This window comes from Ovis canadensis, chromosome 9, assembly GCF_042477335.2.
Source record: "Ovis canadensis isolate MfBH-ARS-UI-01 breed Bighorn chromosome 9, ARS-UI_OviCan_v2, whole genome shotgun sequence".
Classification (NCBI taxonomy): Eukaryota; Metazoa; Chordata; class Mammalia; order Artiodactyla; family Bovidae; genus Ovis; species Ovis canadensis.
Window position 1 is genome coordinate 33782538 of NC_091253.1, and position 19579 is coordinate 33802116.

General features: G+C 50.3%; 1 protein-coding gene across 3 annotated transcripts in view; it reads left to right on the top strand.

Moving 5' to 3' along the window:
* The window catches only part of ASAP1 (ArfGAP with SH3 domain, ankyrin repeat and PH domain 1), a 334855-nt gene that overhangs the window by 307241 nt on the left and 8035 nt on the right, over positions 1-19579 (top strand). For 2 of the 3 annotated variants that reach the window (XM_069600955.1, XM_069600956.1), the window contains exons 25-26: positions 12352-12421; positions 14746-14804. In XM_069600955.1, the coding sequence (XP_069457056.1) occupies positions 12352-12421; positions 14746-14804 (129 nt within the window). Of the gene's footprint in view, positions 1-4735; positions 4907-12351; positions 12422-14745; positions 14805-19579 lie in introns of all 3 variants that reach the window. The other variant, XM_069600954.1, reaches the window with a different exon arrangement.

Consider the following 19579-nt stretch of genomic DNA (forward strand, 5'->3'; position numbering starts at 1 on the left):
TGGCTCCTGTCATTAACACTTACTATGGCATGTTAGAATGTATATATTATACTTCTACAGACAGTTTTCTGCCCCAAACTGACAGGGTAATTTTTAAAGTCAACTTCTGGGTTTTTCTTTAAATTGAAATTTCAGAGGTGTACCTTTGGTCTCCCAGCATGGCAGGCCTCTGGGTCCTCTGTTTTATTAAGAACCAAAGGTACAAGGGCTTCACTGATAGCTCAGTTGGTAAAGAATCTGCCTGTCATGCAGGAGAACCTCAGTTTTATTCCTGGGTCGGGAAGATCCCCTGGAGAAAGGATAGGCTACCCGTTCCAGTATCCTTGGGCTTCCCTTGTGGCTTAGCTGGTAAAGAATCCAGCTGCAATGCAGGAGACCTGGGTTCTATCCCTGGGTTGGGAAGATCCCCCAGAGAAAGGGCTACCCACTCCAGTATTCTGGCCTAGAGAATTCCATGGACTGTATAGTCCGTGGGGTCACAAAGAGTTGGACATAACTGAGCGACTTTCACGTTCTTTTCAAAGATACAAGGACACTGAAGAAGGATCCTCCCATCTTACACCATGAATTATGTCCATAGGCTGTGCCCAGAACGTGCCGGGTGTTGAGAGAGAGGACAGTATGGCCCTTGCCCTGAGGACGTGTCCAGCCTGGGAAGGCGGAGACAGTGTGGGTCTGATGCTGGGTGGAGAGTGCGTGTGCAGAAATATTCATAGCTGCAGTTGCTCCAGGGCAAAGGAGGGTTAGAGCAGGCTTCTGGATAAGGTTACACTGGAGCTGACCCTTGACAGATACTGAGGTGGAGGGACCATGGCTTTTGAGATGTACAGCATCTCAGAATGTGTACAGCATCATCAGGCTCGTGAGCTTCCCAAGCCTTGGCCACGTGTCAGACTCTGTGAGGGGCCTCCATGAGCTGATGACTGGGAGATGCTTTCAGCAGCACAGCTCAAGGGATGTCCAGTGGGGCCGCTCGAGTTGAAGGCACGGGAGGAGTGTCCAACAGATGAGTGACCCAAGAGGCTGTTGGCAGTGCAGGACCTCAGCCCAGCCACACGAACCCCCAGTAAGAGCTGCAGTACACCCTGCCTCCTCGTAGAAAGCCTTTCTAATAATGTAACCTCAACGTTATTTATAGCAACTTTGTAAGCCTAGACCCATATTTTTAAGAAAAGTGTTGGTGGATAATTTGACATAATAGCCAATATTAGTGGGCACTGTGGTTTAGGGTGTTTTCTGCCTATTCCCACAGGCCCCGGCAGAGTTCAGGGGAGGAACTTGGCTGTCCAAGTCCCTCCCGTCCCCACCTGTTAATTGTGCCTCCCTTTTAAGTATGTTTGATGCTGTGTCTACTCTTCCCTCTTCTCTTTTGTTTTAGCTTTCTTTCTTTTTTAATATATATTTCATTTATTTATTTGGCTGAACTGGGTCTTAGTTGTGGCATGTGGGATCTAGTTCCCTGACCAGGGATCAAACCCAGGCCTCCTGCATTGGGAGTGTGGAGTCTTAGCCACTAGACCACCAGGGGAAGTCCCTGTTTTAGCTTTCTTTACCCAGCAAGAATTGCTTCTTTCCTGACTGAGCCAGTCCTCAGGTTTATTTCACTTGAAACATCATTTTCAGTGCCTGTAGACGAGTTACTCATTTTGGAAATCTTTTGAGCTCTTTACAACTTAAAAAAATTTTGTCTGCTTCCCTGGGGTCTGATACGTTTTTCACCCTTTTTTAACTCATGATCTACCAGTCAGGAGATTCAGTGGAACCTTCCTTTCTGTGGCTTCTGTTCCAGAACGGTAGGTGGGTCTGGGTGTGTGTAAAATTTTCTATGAAGGTAGATTACAGTACTGAATGTTTCTCTTTGAACTTCTCTCACTAGGTTCCCTCTCTCCCTGGTTTCTGCTCTGTCTCCCTAAGGGAGACATTCTATCTTCCTTAAGGATCACTAGCCTTAAAACAAGAGAAGTAGCAGTTTACTCATCCATTTATTCGACACTGCATTATTAAATTCAGCTTACCAGGCCAAAGAAAAGCCTGACCTCGATAGAACCTGCAGCGTGGTGGGGAGGGAGGCCATGACAAGTAAGCAGAAAAGGAATAATTAGAGACTGCGGCAGCTGACGTGAAGAAAGTAAGGCAAGGCTGTGTTGACGTGATGAAGGGAACACAAACCCCTACATTTTTAACATGATGATTCAGAAAGCTTAATTTTGCTTGGTTTGTGGTTGGTTGCAGGACTGCTCTGGTTTGCTCTCTCCTAAAATCACGTACACAGACTGCTCTGCCCAGAGACATGGTCCCATTGGCCGTCTGTGTTTCCAGGCAGGATTTGGAGTTTCCAGGCAGGATTTGGAACCCATTGAATGGCCTTTCCGATGTAGTACATCGAGAAGTCCCTAGGTGGCGCTAAAGATGACCCTGCCAGAGAATCTCACCATTGTCTATTATCCATTCTCCTATTTCCAAGAGGAAAGTTACACTTCCTAGTACCGAGCTTTGTTGTTGCCGTTTTGCATCAACCTGTGCGGAGCCCAGGAAATGCTGGCCTTGCTTTTAGGACAGGGTGAGCCCTCGCCAGCCCCAGAGACCTGCATCGTGGTCCAGTCCAGCTCCTGTCGGCTACCTAACCTTTATCACATCATTCCCAGCTCCACTTTCCTGGTTGCAAAATGGGGCCAGTAATACCTGACCCCAAGCTTCCCAGGTGGTTCAGTGGCAAAGAATCCACCTGTCAGTGCAGGAAACGCGAGTTCAGTCCCGGGATTGGGACGATCCCCTGGAGAAGGAAATGGCAACACGCTCCAGTATTCTCGCCTGGAGAGGCCCATGGACAGAGGAGCCTGGTGGGCTGCAGTCCATGGGGTTGCAAAAGAGTCAGATACAGCTTAGCAACAAGAACAATATCTGACCCACATGCCTCACAGAGTTGTTATGAAAATTGAGGGGAACACCATGTAGGAACATATTTTAAAAACTAAGAAGCCCTCTGCAAACGCAAGGCTAAAGTAACAATGCCTTTATTGTTGCAGAAATAAAATCGTTTCTGAAACAGCAGTGACTGGTGTCATAATTAGGCATTGCTCTGGGGTAACAGGCTTCCGTCACATATCTGTCAGTAGGACTGAGAATAAATGCTACGGCCAGGGCCGTGTCATCCTAAAGCAAATGACTGTTTTCCTGAGCTGAGCAGTATTTACTTCAAGACAAGACTATCTCTGAGAAGCAGAGGTTTAAGTCTGTGTTGGTACTGACCATAATTGATCACGGGATACAGCAGAGCTTGTTTTCCAAGGAAGGAGGCCAGCAGTAATTAAGCTTCTCTTTTAATACACGGAATGTAGAAGGCTCTTTTGGAGCCTTTCTGGGGCACCAGGTACCCACCCTCCTGCCTTAAACATTTGGGGTAGCAGTGTCCCTAGCTTTTTTCATTTCTTCCTTTTCTTCTTCTTTCAATGTTTGCGGAAACCGTTGTCTAGTTAAATAATATATCTGGTAATAATCACGAAGAGAGGTTTGTCAAGGTGCCCAGCGTCACCCAGGTCCCCAGGCACACACCAGCCACTTCAGTGTCACTTGAAATAAATTTAACAGCATATATACTTAAAACTCCCTTTTTTTTTTTCTAAAAACATTAGAAATGGTAGTAATGGTTTATGTGTGTGTGTGTAATATTAGTATCATTATTGCTATCCTGTCATTACCTCTAGAGAAAACAGAATCTTTTAAAAAACTTATTGTCTCAAGAGGGAGGGGATATATGTATACATATAGGTGATTCACGTACAGCAGAAACTAACACAACATTGTGAAACAATTATACTCCAATTTAAAAAATAAAATTAGGGTGTTTAAAAAAATTTAAAAGCCTTTAGAAATCAGTGAAGCTTATATCATTTACTCAAGCTTTCAGTATAATAGATGGTTTATGATTTCTGGGGTTTCCCTGGTGGCTCAGATGATAATGAATCTGCCTGCAATGAAGGAGACCTGGCTTCAATTCCTGGGACAGGAAGATCCCCTGGAGAAAGAAATGGCAACCCACTCCAGTATTCTTGCCTAGAGAATCCCATGGACAGAGGAGCCTTGGCGGGCTACAGTCCACAGGGTCGCAGAGGACACAACTGAGCGAATAACACTTCCACCTTTGTGATTTCTAGAACAGGTCAGAGTTGGAGGGGAAAAAAATGTTTTTGGATTTCCCTTCTTTCTAAGTAACCCTTTACATTAGAGCCTTCGTTATTCATAAAAGTCATCAGAAAAGAGAAAAAGAAAACTTTTGGCAAAGTTTGCTGACTAGAAGAAAAAGTTGCAGTGGAGAGAAAACCCTGGTCTGAGGCCCTTGGCGATTGCGTCTGTTCTTTGCTCTCCTCTCCGTTGAAGCTGCTGGCAGTGCGGGGTTTCTTCTTCCTCAGCAGGTTTCGCAGTGGTTCCAGTGAGCTTACTGGTGTGAAATGTGTGTTTTCCCCATTGCACCCAAATGAGGGTATAAACCCAGTAGTATTCTGTGTTGACTGACATTTTGTTTCTTAACAGCACGCATTCTCCTTTTTAATTTTTTTTACCAGCAATTTTTTAAAACCCTTTTTGTGGGTTACTGGGTGGATGGACTGGGCCGTCCCCAGCCTCCTGCTTCCGTCTCCATGTCATACCCCATTCTGTGCTCGGGAGTAACCACATATGGGCTGTTCTGTCTGCGAGACCTGAATTAACCTTCCTGCCCCGTTCGATTCCTTTCCAGGTCCGCCTGGCCCACCTTCAACACTCCCTCTAAGCACCCAGACCTCTAGTGGCAGCTCCACCCTGTCCAAGAAGCGGCCTCCTCCCCCACCACCCGGACACAAGAGAACCCTGTCCGACCCTCCCAGCCCACTACCTCACGGGCCCCCAAACAAAGGCGCAGTTCCTTGGGGTAAGTCATCCTCAAGTCAGGGCCCACGCTGCCCGGGGTCGGGCCGCACACGGGGCTCGGGGGGCAGTGGACACTTAGCACGCTCAGCAGCCGGAGGAGACCGCAGCCACGCTGGGCCAGGGCTTAGACACGTATGATCGCGCAGCCTCTGACGGCCAGGAAACGTTTGGGACAATATTTCTATCACCGCTTAGAAAGCTTAGTAATGATAAGGTGCTGAGCGTTTCTTGTGCACCAGACACCCACCAGGGCCTCTGTGATCAGGTCGTGGCTCTCCCAGCGCCCTTTGCCCCGCTCTCAGCCTCACTGATCTGCTTTCACTTCTGGGTCCTCCAGGCTCTTTGCCTCCTGGGGCCGCCTCCTCCCTGCAGCTCTGTTGTGGGCTTGAAAGCCTGGCTCCCTTTCGTCTGTCTGTTCTCTCTAAGGGAGCCCCCATCCCTCTGTTGCCCTCCAGGCCCCGGATCTCCGCTGACACAAGAGTGTTTTATTTGTGTTTGGTGTTTTGGTCTCCATAAGAGCAGGGCCCTTGTGTGTCTTGTTCCCTTCTGTGTTCACGGAGCCTAGAATCGAGCCAGGATGCAGTAGGTGCTCATAATCGCTGGAGAAGAAAGAAACCCACGCAGAGTCAGTCAGTAGTTTACCATTTCTGTGACAGCTGATGGTGGATAGCGCATTTCCATCCACGAGGAGCGCCGTTTCCAGCTCCATCTGCCTTTTTAGTTTGCCAGCCTGCCACCAACTTCAGTCAAGAGGCAGGGGTCCCCTGGGGCCCTGGCTCTGCTGGTTTACAGGTCCCACCTTCCCCTTCTAGCATGCCGCCTTGTGGCTTTTTTGTTTGTCATTGCAGCTGATAGGGAACTCAGCTGAATGCTTTTAAAGGCATTGGTGATTTGGTAGTTAGTCTCCAAGCCGTGTTCGCCTCTTTATGACCCCATGGGCTGTAGCCCAACAGGCTCCTCTGTCCATGGAATTTTCCAGGCAAGAATACTGGAGTGGGTTGCCGTTTCCTCCTCGGAGGATCTTCCCGACCCAGGGATCAAACCCAGGTCTCCCACATTGCAGGCGGTCTCCTTACCGACTGAACCCCCAGGAAAGGCCGTCGTTAAAGGCATTAGGTGTTCCGAACTTGGGGAGCTTTGGGGAACGGCCATGCTGCCGTCTGCACACTGGCACACGCATGAGCCGCACGTGGCTTGGAGCGCCACAGCACAGGTGGGCTGTCCTGTCTGTGCTCAGCCTTCCACTCTGCTCTCTTCATGCCTGGGGTTCGGGCCTCTGCACACGCGTGTGCTCCAGGAGGGAGATGAGTAGGAAAGCGTGTGCAGTGTGTTCTTCACCGCCAGGCTGCCCTGTGAGCAAATACTGTGGAAATGCTGGACCGAGGCGTCCAGCTGCACGGGGAGGCTTTTCGGGGACTTCACAGCAGGTGTTGAGTAATCAGTTCTCAGTGAGACGAGCCAGAGGAGCCTTGGAGGGCACAGCCCAGGCACCCATCAGCTCCACACAGGTCCCTGAGGCTGCCCGAGACCCCACCCAAGGCCTTTGGGAGTCCCCAGGGTTCGTCCAAAAGGACTTTGCCCCAGACAGTGTCGCACTGACGATCACGAGTCTCCTGCAAGTGTTCCCACCACGAATCTCCGATTCCCTCCTTGCGAATCCCATCAAGCTTTAATCCTGCTGTCCATTCAGGTTTTCTTTTATTTCTCCGTGAAGTTTATCATGCCTTACTCCACTGGTCTGTACCTTTCTGTTTTCTGGCTGAAGAATCATCTCTTTCTTAGGTTCCTTCCACCTGACTGAGCAGCAGGACTCGCAGCTGCCGTTCATCTTGTTTGGTTTTGGTTTTGGTGGTTTTGGTGGGGACGAGGGGCATTTTTCACTAGGAAGCAAAGCTCCCCCTCTGTGAGACAGAGTCAGTGTCCCAGACGGTCAGCGGGAGCCTTCGAGCTTTGAAAACTTCGGGCTTCGAGCCGTCGTCTGCCCTCCCCACCCACCACCACCAGCCAGAGCCACTCACCTACCACCCGCCTCCAGGCACAAAGGCAGAACCTGTCCATGCAAAAGTGGCGACTGTCCACGTCGCAGACGACCCCAGGTGGTCATTCTGTGACTGTCGGGCCAGCTCTCTGAGGTGGTGGGTGTGCACGTAGGGAAGACCTTCTTGCAGACCCATGTAGACGCAGGTCAGTGACAGGCCTCTCACCAGGCACGCTGAAGCGACTTTTAACTCTAGCCCACCGCGTGCTTTATGTTGTCGTCCCCACAGGTTTTATCTCTGCCTGTCTCCCGCTGACACCATGGTCCAGAAGCTGAAGGCAGAGGCCAGACTCTTATTAATAAAGCACATGGGGTGCCAGATTCCCAGGGCGCGTTCACAGTGCCTGCAGTCTCCCTCCAGGAACCCGTCTTTCCAGTGCTCTTTGTGGCTGTCGTAGTTCAGTTGTGTCTGACTCGGTGACCCCAGGGACTGCAGCACGCCAGGCTTCCCTGTCCTTCACTGTCTCCCAGAGTTCACTCAGACTCTTGTCCATTGAGTCGGTGATGCCATCCCAGCCATCTCACAGTTGGAAAGCATCAATTTCCAGTGCACTTATGTTCCCCTAAAGTCCCCTTCTCCTCCCGGCCCCCGAGGGTGAGGGCTTCTGGACTCTCCGAGATTGGACAGGGCTGGGGGAGGTGGGCATGAGGAGTGGGCAGCACAGCCCCTGAGCCCTCGCCAGGCCCCACCTGCCCACCCTCTGCCCCTCTGGCATAGGGATTGTTACAGAGCGGTTCTGTTTGCTGCTCTGCCTTTCTTAGCACCATATGAGCGCTTTATGCAGGCACGAGCTTTTTCTGTCTCTGGAGCTCCAGTGTGGACCTGTGTCACACTGCCTGTGTTCTAATCCGTCTCTACCACCTGTAGCCCTGTGGCTTTCAGCAGTTATATTTGGTTCATTTCCTACCTCAGTTTCTCCAGCTGTAAAACAGGGCTAGTTAGTAGCCCTCATTGGATTCTTTGCCACAGTTTCACAGAGTAGGACATGGGGAGCTTGACTGTACGGACACTGAGATTCAGAAAGGTTCAGTGCGCGGCCCAGGTCCTCTCGGCTGGTACGAGGGGAATCCCCTGTGGCTGGAAGAGCCCGGACCCCTCGCCCCCTCGGTGCTCTGCTGAGTTCTGCTCGTGACGGCTCGCCGATCCCTGTGGCCATTCTCCTGTCTCAGCAGTTGTTCCTTTAGCTGTGAATGAGTTAAGGAGAAGGTGCCCTAGCAGGTGGACACCTTCCACCAGGCTGTGCCGCCCCGTCCCTGCAGCATGGTGCCCTGATCTTTGGGGAGGTTGCCCCAGGCTTTCTCCCCATTAGATCCACAGCATCCACAGCACCCAGATAGCCCAGACGTCACGTGACTACCGTCCCACCACAGTGATGAGTTCAGCCATCACCGGGGAGATGGTGAAGGCAGGATTTTGATCAGAAGACAGCCAGGCCTGTGGGCGAATTGGGTTTTTGCAGGGACTGTTGATTTTTAAGGTGGCTTGTTGTTAAACCTCACCTTTGGAGATAAAATAAGTTGCTTATAACCTACTCTCTAAGAGACCAACACATTTTAACACACAAATTAGTAAGGAAATGAGGACAAAGGGAAAATAAAGGTAGCAAAGTAAAATGAAGTGTGGTGTCTTCACTAAAAGCATAGCACAGGGTCACATGCAGTGGCTGGAAATAGACCAGGGATTTGACACTGAGGTTCTTACAGGCAAGAGCACAGAAGACAGTGCAGCCGGTTATCCAGTTGGTGGTGGCCATAGTATTAAACCTCGTCTCAAACTTGAGATCCTTGTAATTGCTACCCACAATCAGCCTCCCCTGGGACCGCTATCCAGTACTCACAGAAGTGTTTACAGGGCCACAACCTGGGGAACCGTAACATGAATTGAGTGAACTTTTCAGAAGCCCAAGTTCTGATCCGTGTTCCACCGGTTCTTGCCTAAGTGACCTCTGGGAATTACTTTAATTAATTCCTTGTCTTTGGCTTCTGGGACTTAAAATATTCTATACACTTCCTTTTTTTCCCTACTTTCTGGGCCCCCATCCTCCCCAAGCTTCCTTTTTTTTTTTTTTAATGGAGAATAGATAATGGATAGATAATGAATGAAAAGCTATACCAAAAATTGATTCACTTCTCCTATTTCAAGGCCAGAACTTCCAGGTGATAGAGTCAGTATTTGAAATGTCTGATCTGAGGCGCCCACATCTACTTATTGGAAGTAGCATTGACTTGTAAAAGAGCCTTTGGGTAGATACTTCCTGATTCTTTCTTTTTCTTGGATTTCCCGATATCGTCTCAAGTCAGCTGCCCCTGCCCCCCAACCCCGTTTTACATGCAGTTCTATAATAACAGTGGCTACTGCCATGTATAGATTATTTGCCAGGTATCCGGTCTTGTACATTTGTTCATACATTATTGTATTAAGTCATCATTTGTTGTTCATTCGCTCAGTTGTGTCCGACTCCTTGTGACCCCATAAATAGCAGCATACCAGGCTTCCCTGTCCTTCACTATCTCCTAGAGTTTGCTTAAACTCATGTCCATTGAGTCAGTGACGCCATCCAACCATCTCATCCTCTGTTGCCCTCTTCGCCTCCTGCCTTCAGTCTTTCCCAGTCATTTCCAATGAGTCGGCTCTTTGCATCAGGTGGCCAAAGTATTGGAGCTTCAGCATCAGTCCTTCCAATGAATATTCAGGATTGATTTCCTTTAGGACTTATTGGAGAGTCCCTTGGACAGCAAGGAGATCAAACCAGTCAATCCTAATTAAGTCATAACAACTGTCCTATAAAATAGGGACTGTCATTGTCCTGGGTTAGTTGATTAGATCGAAGCACAGAGGTCTAGTGACTTGCCTAAGATCACAGATCCAGTAACTTCAGAGCTGGGATCTGAACCAATTTCTGACTCCAAGGCTCATACAAGTGTCCACTCTTCCAGAAGACTCCTGGAGCCCTTGTGCCAGGCCCTGCTAGGCAGCGCCTCCTCTCATTCCACACTCTTGGCCCACAGCTGCCAAACCATACCAAGGGACCTCTAGTCTCGGCCACAGCATTTGTTGTTGTTTGTTTTTTTACTTTTGGCTGTGCTGGGTCTTGGTTGCTGTGTGTTGTTGCGGTGAATGGGGGCTGCTTTCTAGGTGTGGTGTGCAGTCTTCTCGTTGCAGTGGCCTCTCTCGTCGCAGAGCACAGGCTGTGGGGTGCAAGGGCTTCAGTAGTTGTGGCTCGAAAGCTTAGTTGCCCAAAGGCATGTGGGATCTTCCTGGCCCAGGGATAGAACCCATTGTCCCCTGCATCAACAGGCAGATTCTCAACCACTGGACCACCAGGGATGTCCTTGGCCACAGCTTCTTAAATTGCCTGCCCCGAGTCTGTCTGCCGCCGTCCCTTCCTGCACATCTGTGTGTGCAGCACAGTCCTCCCCAGATGGCACAGAGAGAGGAAAAGGATTGAGCTGCTTCCATGCTCATGCTCCTCCCCCTCCCTCCAACCTTGCTCTCCTGTTTCTGGAAATTTTGCTAAGCCACATTTCTCTTCCCAGGCATGGCAGGTGGCCTTTGCCTGGCTCTGAGAAAGGCAGAATTCCTGTCTGCCCAACCTCACATGCCTTCCCCAGGCCCACCCTCACCCCCAAGGAGTGGGAGAAGCCAGACTGGGGGTGGAGAAGTAGCGGCGGCGGCTCTGTGGGCCACGATTTCCTTCAGTAGCACCCGGAGGTGGCTCTGGGCGGACAGCGGGCTAGAGAGCACGGCCACAGAACCGGAAAAGGCAGAGCCCCTGTCAGCGAAGCGCTCACCTGTTGAGGAAGTAAATCATCACCATTTTCATTACATCACATCAGAGAGCTCGGAACAGTGATCCCCCTTTCTTGTCTCGCCCCCGTGGTCCAGCCCCGTGCACCACGCTCCGTGGTTTCTCCCCCGAGATGCTCACGCCTTCTAGTGGAGGAGTAACTGTTATCCCTCTTTCATACAGGCAGGAACTGAGACTTGGTAGGAAAAGCAGTGTCATCAGAATTCACGCCCGCTGGGCAGAGGGCACACCCGGACTCCAGAGCCAGGCTCGTCTGGCTCTAGAATCTGCACCCTGACCGTCCTCTGTGATTAACGGTTGTAGGCTCGCCTGGGAGATGAAGGGACAGAGTCCGACTTTGGAGAGACTCTTTTCTAAGGTGGCAGAGGAATTTACCACAAGTGGGAGGGGACAGGTGCTGCAGGGAATGGGGACAGAAGAGCCAAGGTCACAGAGGCGTAAAAACACGTAGCCTCTTTGGAAAGTGGCCAGAGCAGAGAGTGAAGTGAGGATGCCGGCCGTTTGAGCTGCAGTGTCGCGCCCCAGCCCCTGACATGTTGGCTTGTCTGTGAGTCAGCGGAGTGGGTGGCCCCGAGCAGAGCGGGGGCTCCTGCAGCCCTGGTGGTCTCGTGTGCATGCGTAATAGGGTGAGAATCACTGGTTTGGGGTGTTTTCCACCTGGAGCAGGAATGAGCAGATACAGCAGCGTATTCCCCTCATCTAGAACTTTCTTTGACATTTTGATTGTTATGACCCATTTAAGTCTGAAAGTGTGAGATGTGAGCACCATGCTGAAAAGAAACACCTGCCTTAAAGGAAGTCTCAGCTCAGAGGATGCCGTGAGAGGCTGCCAAGGAAGACCTTCAGGGTTAAGCGGCAGACTCGTGGAAATAGAGTGATGGTTAGAAGGAGGGTCTCATTAAACTAGATCTGTATTTGAAAGTCTGGCCCTATTCTTCATGCATCAATGACCTGCTGTTACAGTCCAATCCAGAAGGTTCCATCTGAGCACTTAACCAGCCTCTCTCTCCTGTAGGTTATGGAGCTGGGGTGGGAGGGGCGAGGGTGGGGGTTCATTGCAGACCCTGGAGGATAGCTGCCTAGCTTTGCATCCCAGCTCTGACCCTTACCAGCTGCTTGACCCTGGCCTCTGCTTTACTTCTTTGTTTCTTATGTAAACCGTAAGGCAAATGGTATGTCTGGACTCCCCCACTGACTCAGCGGGTAAAGAATCCACCTGCAGTGCAGTAGACACAGGAGATGGGAGTTCAATCCCTGGGAAGATCCCCTGGAGGAGGAAATGGCACCCCACTCCAGTATTCTTGCCAGAAAAATCCCATGGACAGAGGAGCCTGGTGGGCCACAGTCCATGGGGTCGCAAAGAGTCGAACATGACTGAGCGCACCCACATGATAATATGTATCTCACAGATGTAATGACTATGAGGTACCTAACACAGTACCTCACTGGTAGTCAGTGCTGAGTACACAGCAGTTGCTGTTATTAACGTGGCTCTCGGGGCATCTCCAAGGAGTAATGAAACTTGAGTGCGTTTGTGTGTGGGACCTCTTGCAGCCCTGTGACCTGCAGCGTTGGTCCATTTAATCCTGTCTCCCCCAGGTAACGATGTGGGTCCATCGTCGTCCAGTAAGACTGCGAACAAGTTCGAGGGCCTGTCCCAGCAGTCAAGGTGAGCCATCTCCACGCGGACTCCCCCGAGCGGGGCCGCCTAGGGTCGCAATGGACAGTTATACAAGTGGACTTCAGGGGCTGTCTGCTCAAGGTGGGGCCCGCCAGCTGATGCTGACCGTGATGGGAACCTGAAAGCCTCCATCACTTTGCATGGCCCCCCTCAGCACACAGTTCTAGGGCCCGGACAGGATCTGCAGACGGTGTTTTAGGGGATCAGCACCTCCCTGTCCAGATTCCAGGCGAGAACGGACCTCACTTTTCTGAGGATTGCACAGTCTGTGCTGGAATGAGTTCTTATTTTCAATTTTTTAATGAAGTCATTTTGTTTTGTTACTTTCTCTTTTAGCTCCATTCTGCAGACCTGAGAATAAAAAGATAATCCTCAAGGAGATCCAACAGCCTAGAGATTTTCAAACATAAAAATAGGACTCTTTCCAAGCCTCCTGTTTGTAAGATTTCTTTAAGCTAGGCTAACGGAGGGGCATCCCTTTCTGCTCTCCTCTCACCGAAATGAGATGCTTCAGAAGAGTTTCTATGGACAGTGTATACCCGGTCCCAGCACAGGGTTTTCCCCAGAGACTCGATCCCAGATGAGGACACAGGGAGCCGCTTCCTGACCCAAAAGCTCAGGCAGGAGGAGTCAGCTGGTGCGTGGGGGTTGCCTTCCAGAGTTTGTCGAGGCTAAAATCCAAAATCCTCATTTCTTCTAATGCCGCCGCCCTGTTTTAGCCTTTACGAGCCCTTGAGGCAGCCCAGTCGGTACTGCCCTCAGGTTTACAGATGAGGACACGGGGCCCCGGGACTCAATCCGGGGGATTCTCAGATGCCACAGTCAACACTGCCTGCCAGTCACGCTCAGCGACTCCCCCACACACTGCCTGGGGGTCTTCCAGGGGAGGGAATCTGACGTGGAGGAAGTGCCCACTAATGGTTTTTACAGGGAATCGAGCCCCCACATGTGCACGCACGCTTGCATACATGTGCACACGGCACCCCCCACAGCACGCGAAGCAGCCCAGATCCACGCACAGCATCCACCCCAGGTCGCCCGTGTGAATGCTTCCAAGCATCTGGCCTCAGTACCCAGGCTGGGAAAGCATCGAGCTCATGTCTGTGATGGGCAGACGTGCGTCCCTGCAAAGATGCTGAGGCCAGGACACGCACCAGACGTGTTCAGGGCGAAACCCTTCTAGTCCAGTGGTGGCTTGATCTCACCAGCCTTAGCCTTGAGTAGCCCAGAAGCCTTAAAATTTCGAGGGAGCCAAGGAGAGAGCCACTGAGACCAGGAGTGGTTTGTGGGTCAGGATGAAAGACACGTGCATTTTATCTTCTTTATTGAGCTCTTTGTTTTCTTTTTGGCTGTTTTGGCTTTTCCTGTCCTTTTAAATGCAATTAGGATAGACGAGGGGTGGAGTCTGTTCTTAGGCCATCAGAGGACAGCAGAGGATAAACGAGGTAATAAAGGGGGCTCTTGGCAGATACGAGTCTAGCACTGGAATGCTGTGCTGTTTGGGTCCTCAGGGCCCCCGGTGTTCCCTGAGCACAGTCACAGCCTCTTAATAAAGGGAAAGAGCGGGTTCCCACCAAGGGTAGTCTCCTGCAGCGCTGGCATTTCAGTGGTGGCAGGGGCGTTGGGGAGTCCCTGATACCAGATGACATGGGGCAGCTTCTGTCCCTAGGGCCTGCTTTCCGGGGCTCTTCTCCTCTGCTCATTTACAAATTGTTCAAGAAGAGGAACAACTCAGGGAAAGCTTGGAGGCCTGAGACCCAAGCTGTTTGCTCTGGTGCAAGGAAAAAGTGAGGGCTCTGGAGTCCAATGGAGCTGGGCCTGAATGTCCAGCTCCGCCACTGACCAGCCTTGGAAGCGTCCACAGGTCACTGGAGGTGCACAGGCTCTGGTTTCCTGTGCTGCAGCTGGAGGTGACATGCATAACATCGTCGGGCTGCGTGAGAAGAGCTGCCTTGGAGCAGCGCGCTTGGCCCAGAACCTGCAGGGTGCCCCGCGCTTTCATCAGCGCTGTTCCTTCAGGGAAAGGTGTCAAGAAGGGGAGGAATTAGGCTTTTTCACTCAGTGGGTTGGTGGTAGTTTTGTTACTTTCCCTCTTGACTCCATTCTGCAGACTTGGGAATAAAAAGAAAATCCTCAGGGAAATGCAGGCAAGCTTCAAATCTGGGCAAGTGGACTATAATCTTTTGTTAGGGAAATGTTGAAAGCAATTTTAGATAGATAATTCTGTGAATTTCTATGATTTCCTTGAATACTATTTCACTATTGATTTTATAGCACTCTGAGATCATAAACGATTCTTATTTATTCATTAGCACCGGTTCTGCAAAGACTGCCCTTGGCCCAAGAGTTCTTCCTAAACTACCTCAGAAAGGTAAGATTTCTCTTTTTCATCCTGTTTGTTCTCTTGACTCTTTCTGACACCAGAGACAGCAGCTCACCAGGCTTCCCTGTCCTTCACTGGATATCTACCAGCGTTTGCTCAAATTCATGTCCATTTAGTCGGTGATGCTGTCTAACCATCTCATCCTCTCTTTTATATTTACATGTAATTATACTGTCACTGTACCCTCCAAGGGGTCGGGGTGTCTGTCTTTTTTGGCCCCTGCTTTATCTCAGATGGCCTTGAGCAGCAGCTGACATGTAAGAGATGTGTAATTAATATTTGTTCAGGGAAGAAAAATATTTATAAGCTCAAGTTTTATAATTAACAAACACCAAACTTTTCCTAAAAAAGCAATGCTTTTTCAGAAGATCCATCATTAGTATCCCCAGATATCATTTCTTCTATTGCAAACAAAGTGAGAGAGACCTCAGAACCAGGACTGGCTCTCCTTCTTACTAGCTGTGAGGCCTCGGCAGGGCACTCAGAAGCTTCACTGAGCCTGAGATTCCTCACCTGTCAGCAGGGCCAGGACACCTACTCCACCAGGTTTTGTGAGGACGAAGTGAGGTCATACTTCAGAAAGGCTGGATTTTGCTGATCGGCACCCACATGTAGTCATTTAACATGTTCCTCTGTCCTCTAATATGTCCTATCAATTGAAAGTTGGATCAAGAGACCCGATCAGATGCTGCTAGTTCAGGCTTTGGCAAAACTCCTTCCCAGGCAGCAGTGCGCTCTTCTGTCGAGAGGGACGTGCCGTCTGACTGCCTCTCTCTGTGTCAAGTGTGCGGCTACCAGTTCTCCAGGCCGAGATCCATTCATGTGTCTCTGTTAAAACCCCTCCACGAGGCCATCAGCGGTGATCAGCTTGGCCCATCTGCAGCCTTTGACCCAGCTGGTCTCTGCACTTGACCTGTGAACACCATCCTGTTCTTACGGCACTGACAGTCCCTCCCCGCATGTGCAGGCCCCTCGTGTCCGCAGCCCCCAGAGATTGTCTCGGTCGCAGTCACTTCTCTTCTGAATCTGCCCTCATTCCCTGGGGTACCCACCTCGGCATCTCTGTATCATGTACATAGTCCAAGTGTCCCTCCGTAATCTAAACTCCCACACACCTGCCACTGTCCTGTCTCTGCTCAGACGTCTGACAGCTTCTCAACCTAAGATTTTGAAGACCCTTTACTCACACACACGCACACACACGCACACACATGCACGCACACGCGATGTTGTCCAGGTACACACACACAACACACACAGCACACACACCCCTCCGGCCAAACCTGTTCCTTGCACAATGTCCCTGACTGTAACAGGTTATATTGTCCAGGTACACACAGACACACACACCCCCTCCAGCCAAACCTGTTCCTTGCACAGCATCCCTGACTGTTACAGGTGATATTGTCCAAGGACACACACACACCCCCTCCAGCCAAACCTGTTCCTTGCACAGCGTCCTTGTCTGTTATAGGTGACATTGTCCAAGTACACACAGACACACATGCACACACACAGCACACACACCCCTCCAGCCAAACCTGTTCCTTGCACTGTGTCCCTGTCTGTCACAGGTGATATTGTCCAGGTACACACACACACACAGCACACACACCCCTCAGCACCTGTTCCTCGCAGTGTCCCTGTCTGTTACAGGTGATATTGTCCAGGTCTAGGAGATTGGATCTTAAACCTAGGAGAGAAGCCCAGCTCCTCCCTTCCTCCCATGCCCCTCATCCTCCACACACACTGCTGATTCCCGTGTCTCCACTCTCACCGTGGTCTCCCAGACTGCACTCTCCTGTCTAAACTCTGCAGCCTCCTCCCTGGTCTGCCTGCCTCCACCTCGGCCCTGCACTCTTTCCCCAGCAGAAGAGCTAGGGTGCTCCGTGTTATATCAGTGGCTCCTGCGCCATCCATCCAGTGTGTCCTTGTCTCACTCAGAAAACAAGCAGAGTCTGGGTGTATTTCTGAGCCTCCTCAGCCAGAGGCAGAGGGCGTCTGACGCTGAGAGGGACCGGGCGCAGCTCCTTCTGCCCGCCTGTCCTCCGCAGCACCTGCCGCCACTTCCACGTGGACTATCCTGACCACACCTCACTGTTTTTCCCTCCAAAACATCACTTGTTTTTTAAATTCTTTGAAAGTGTTAGTTGCTCAGTCGTGTCCGACTCTTTGCAACCCCATGGACTGTAGCCCTCCAGGCTCCTCTGTCCATGGGATTCTCCGGCAAGAATACTGGAGTGGGTTGCCATTCCCTTCTCCAGGGGATCTGCCCGACCCGGGGATCGAACCCAGATCCCTTGCTTTGCAGGTGGATTCTTTACCATCTGAGCCACGAGGTAATCCTTTGGGCTTCTTCTAAAGGGCTTAGTGAAAACCTCAGCTGGGGATTGACTGCTGCATGGAGCCATTTGTTTAATGAGTTTTAAAGGGCAGAAGTAGAGAAACTTCAGGGGCCTCTACAACCTGAACAGAGTCACCGTAGTGTTGGGCTGTGACACAGCCCTTGGTCCCTTACATTCTTCCCCAGCTGTCATCACAGTGAAAGTCCAGCCCTGCATCCTGGGTTTTTCCACTTAGGATTCTGTCATCAAGCGGCTGCCATCCTCTGCTTGACGCCCCCTTTTGTTGGAAACATGAGCTGAGAGCACGCGGGCTCTTTCTTCATCTTCCTCCTCCTCCTCAGTTATGTCCTTAGAGCCTATTCTCAGTAACAAAACCATCACAGCCCAGGGCAGAGTGTTTCAGCACCTGAGCTCTGTGTCATACTGCTGTCCAAAGGGCCAAATCTGTTTGTTTCCAACCAACCTTGCCTGCATGAACCAGCCGCACCATAACCCCCCCCGGGTCTTTTTCTTATTTTTCAACTGTGCCAATGCAGCATGCGGAATTCTAGTCCCCCAACCAGGGATCGAACCCACATCCCCTGCAGTGGAAGTGTGGATTCTTAACCACTGGCCCACCAAGGAAGTCCCAGGGATGGGGTGGAATTCTCACTCCTTTCTTGTTCTTGATGTCCTCATTCGAACAGAGTACTCTGTGTCATCCAACTTTGGGGGGAAATTTGCTGGTCTGCCCATCAGAGTTAAGAATGCAGCTCAGGCACTTCGCTAGTAGTCCAGTGGCTAACGCTTCACACTCCTAACGCAGGGGGCCCAAGTTCGATCTTTGGTCAGGGAAAATCTCAAATGCCACAACTAAGGTCAAGTGACGAAACTTAAGACCTGGTACAGACAAATAATTAATTAAAAAAAAAAAAGAATGAAGCTCACAAAGGACTTTGAATTAGAGAGGGGAAAACACAAGATCATCTTGGAAATAAAATAGACTTCTTTAGAGGGGAGACTCTTCATATTTCTTCGTAGTATAAAATGAACCTATATTCATTCTAGATTTTAAAAATGCAAAGAAGTATAAAGAAAATGCAAACCACCCACAGTCTCGCCACCCAGGGTAAAGCAATTTAGTCGGTCCTCTCGGTCTTTTTCCTATGATTTTTTCGTGTCACTATTTAAGCTGGGTTTTGTCATACAGTGAATCAAGAGCCCTTTCCATGAGATTAACTGTACTCTTACTGGCTGTGTAGTGCTCCGTTATCTGATACCGGGCCATATTAAGTAGTCTGTCCTCTTCCACATTCACCCGGTTCACAGTTTTGTTTTGTTTTTTCACTATAAACAGTGTCATGCTGAACACCCTGGCACAGGCATGTGCCCTGGCTTTGATCCCCTTTTTGGATAAATTCCTAGAACCGGAGTTTCCTGTTTGGGCAGCCCAGCACTTCCTCACGGTTTTTGTTCCCCCGTAAGTGTGGCTCAGAGCTAGGCTTTTCAGCCCCGCTGCCTCAGGGGATTCCCCCAGCTGTTCCCCCATCACCGCCAGCCTCAGTGTCTTGCTTCCAAGAGAGGAATCTGATGGGCCTGTTGCCACTTTCTGAACTGTGCCATGTTGGCCGAAGCTCACCGGCCAGCCCGTGAAGTCTGAGTTCCTTAGGAAGGGGTGTGGCCGGCAGCCCCCAAGCAGGAGCAGCTTCAGTGTAGCTTGTGACTTTACAACACTGGGGTTTGTCGTTACTTTTTTAAAAAACAAAACATTTGAAGAGTCTCTCTCTGAGTGTCATGTCTTTAGAATACAGTTCTTAGTTGGGCTCCTTCAGTGTGCTTTAGTCCGCTGTGTCCTCGCTGAGCACACACTATGTGCTTGGGGAATCCTGGCCTCAAGGAACCTTGTCTCAGCAACAGTGACAATGCTCTGTAATATTCTGATACTGAACCTAGAGTCTGCCTCGTCCTGTTGGCAAGTTCATTATGTCAGCTCGTGTTTTAGAGATGAGGAAGGTGAGGGGTTTTTTAGCCTGCTCAAGGTCACACAGCTTGTAACTAAGTTGTGGAGCCCAATTTGGAGACATGTCTTAAGTTCCACTGGTTAGAGCTGTGCAAAGGTTCAGACCGCAGACTCTCGAAGCGATGGAGTACTGCACAACCTTTAAAGAGAAGGAGGAGGAAGTGATTTATTAATAGAAATTCTCCCAAGCATTTTAAGTGGGGAAAAACCAAAGTTGTAGACACTGTATGTTGTGTGTGTGTGTGTATATGAGTGAGTGAGTGTGAGTCATTCAGTCATATCCAACTCTGCGACCCCATGGACTGTAGCAAGCAAGAATACTTGAGTGGGTTGCCATTTCCTTCTCCAGCGTATGTATCCCATGTTAATAGAAATTCTCCCAAATATATTAAATGGGAAACCAAGTTGCAGGCAATGTA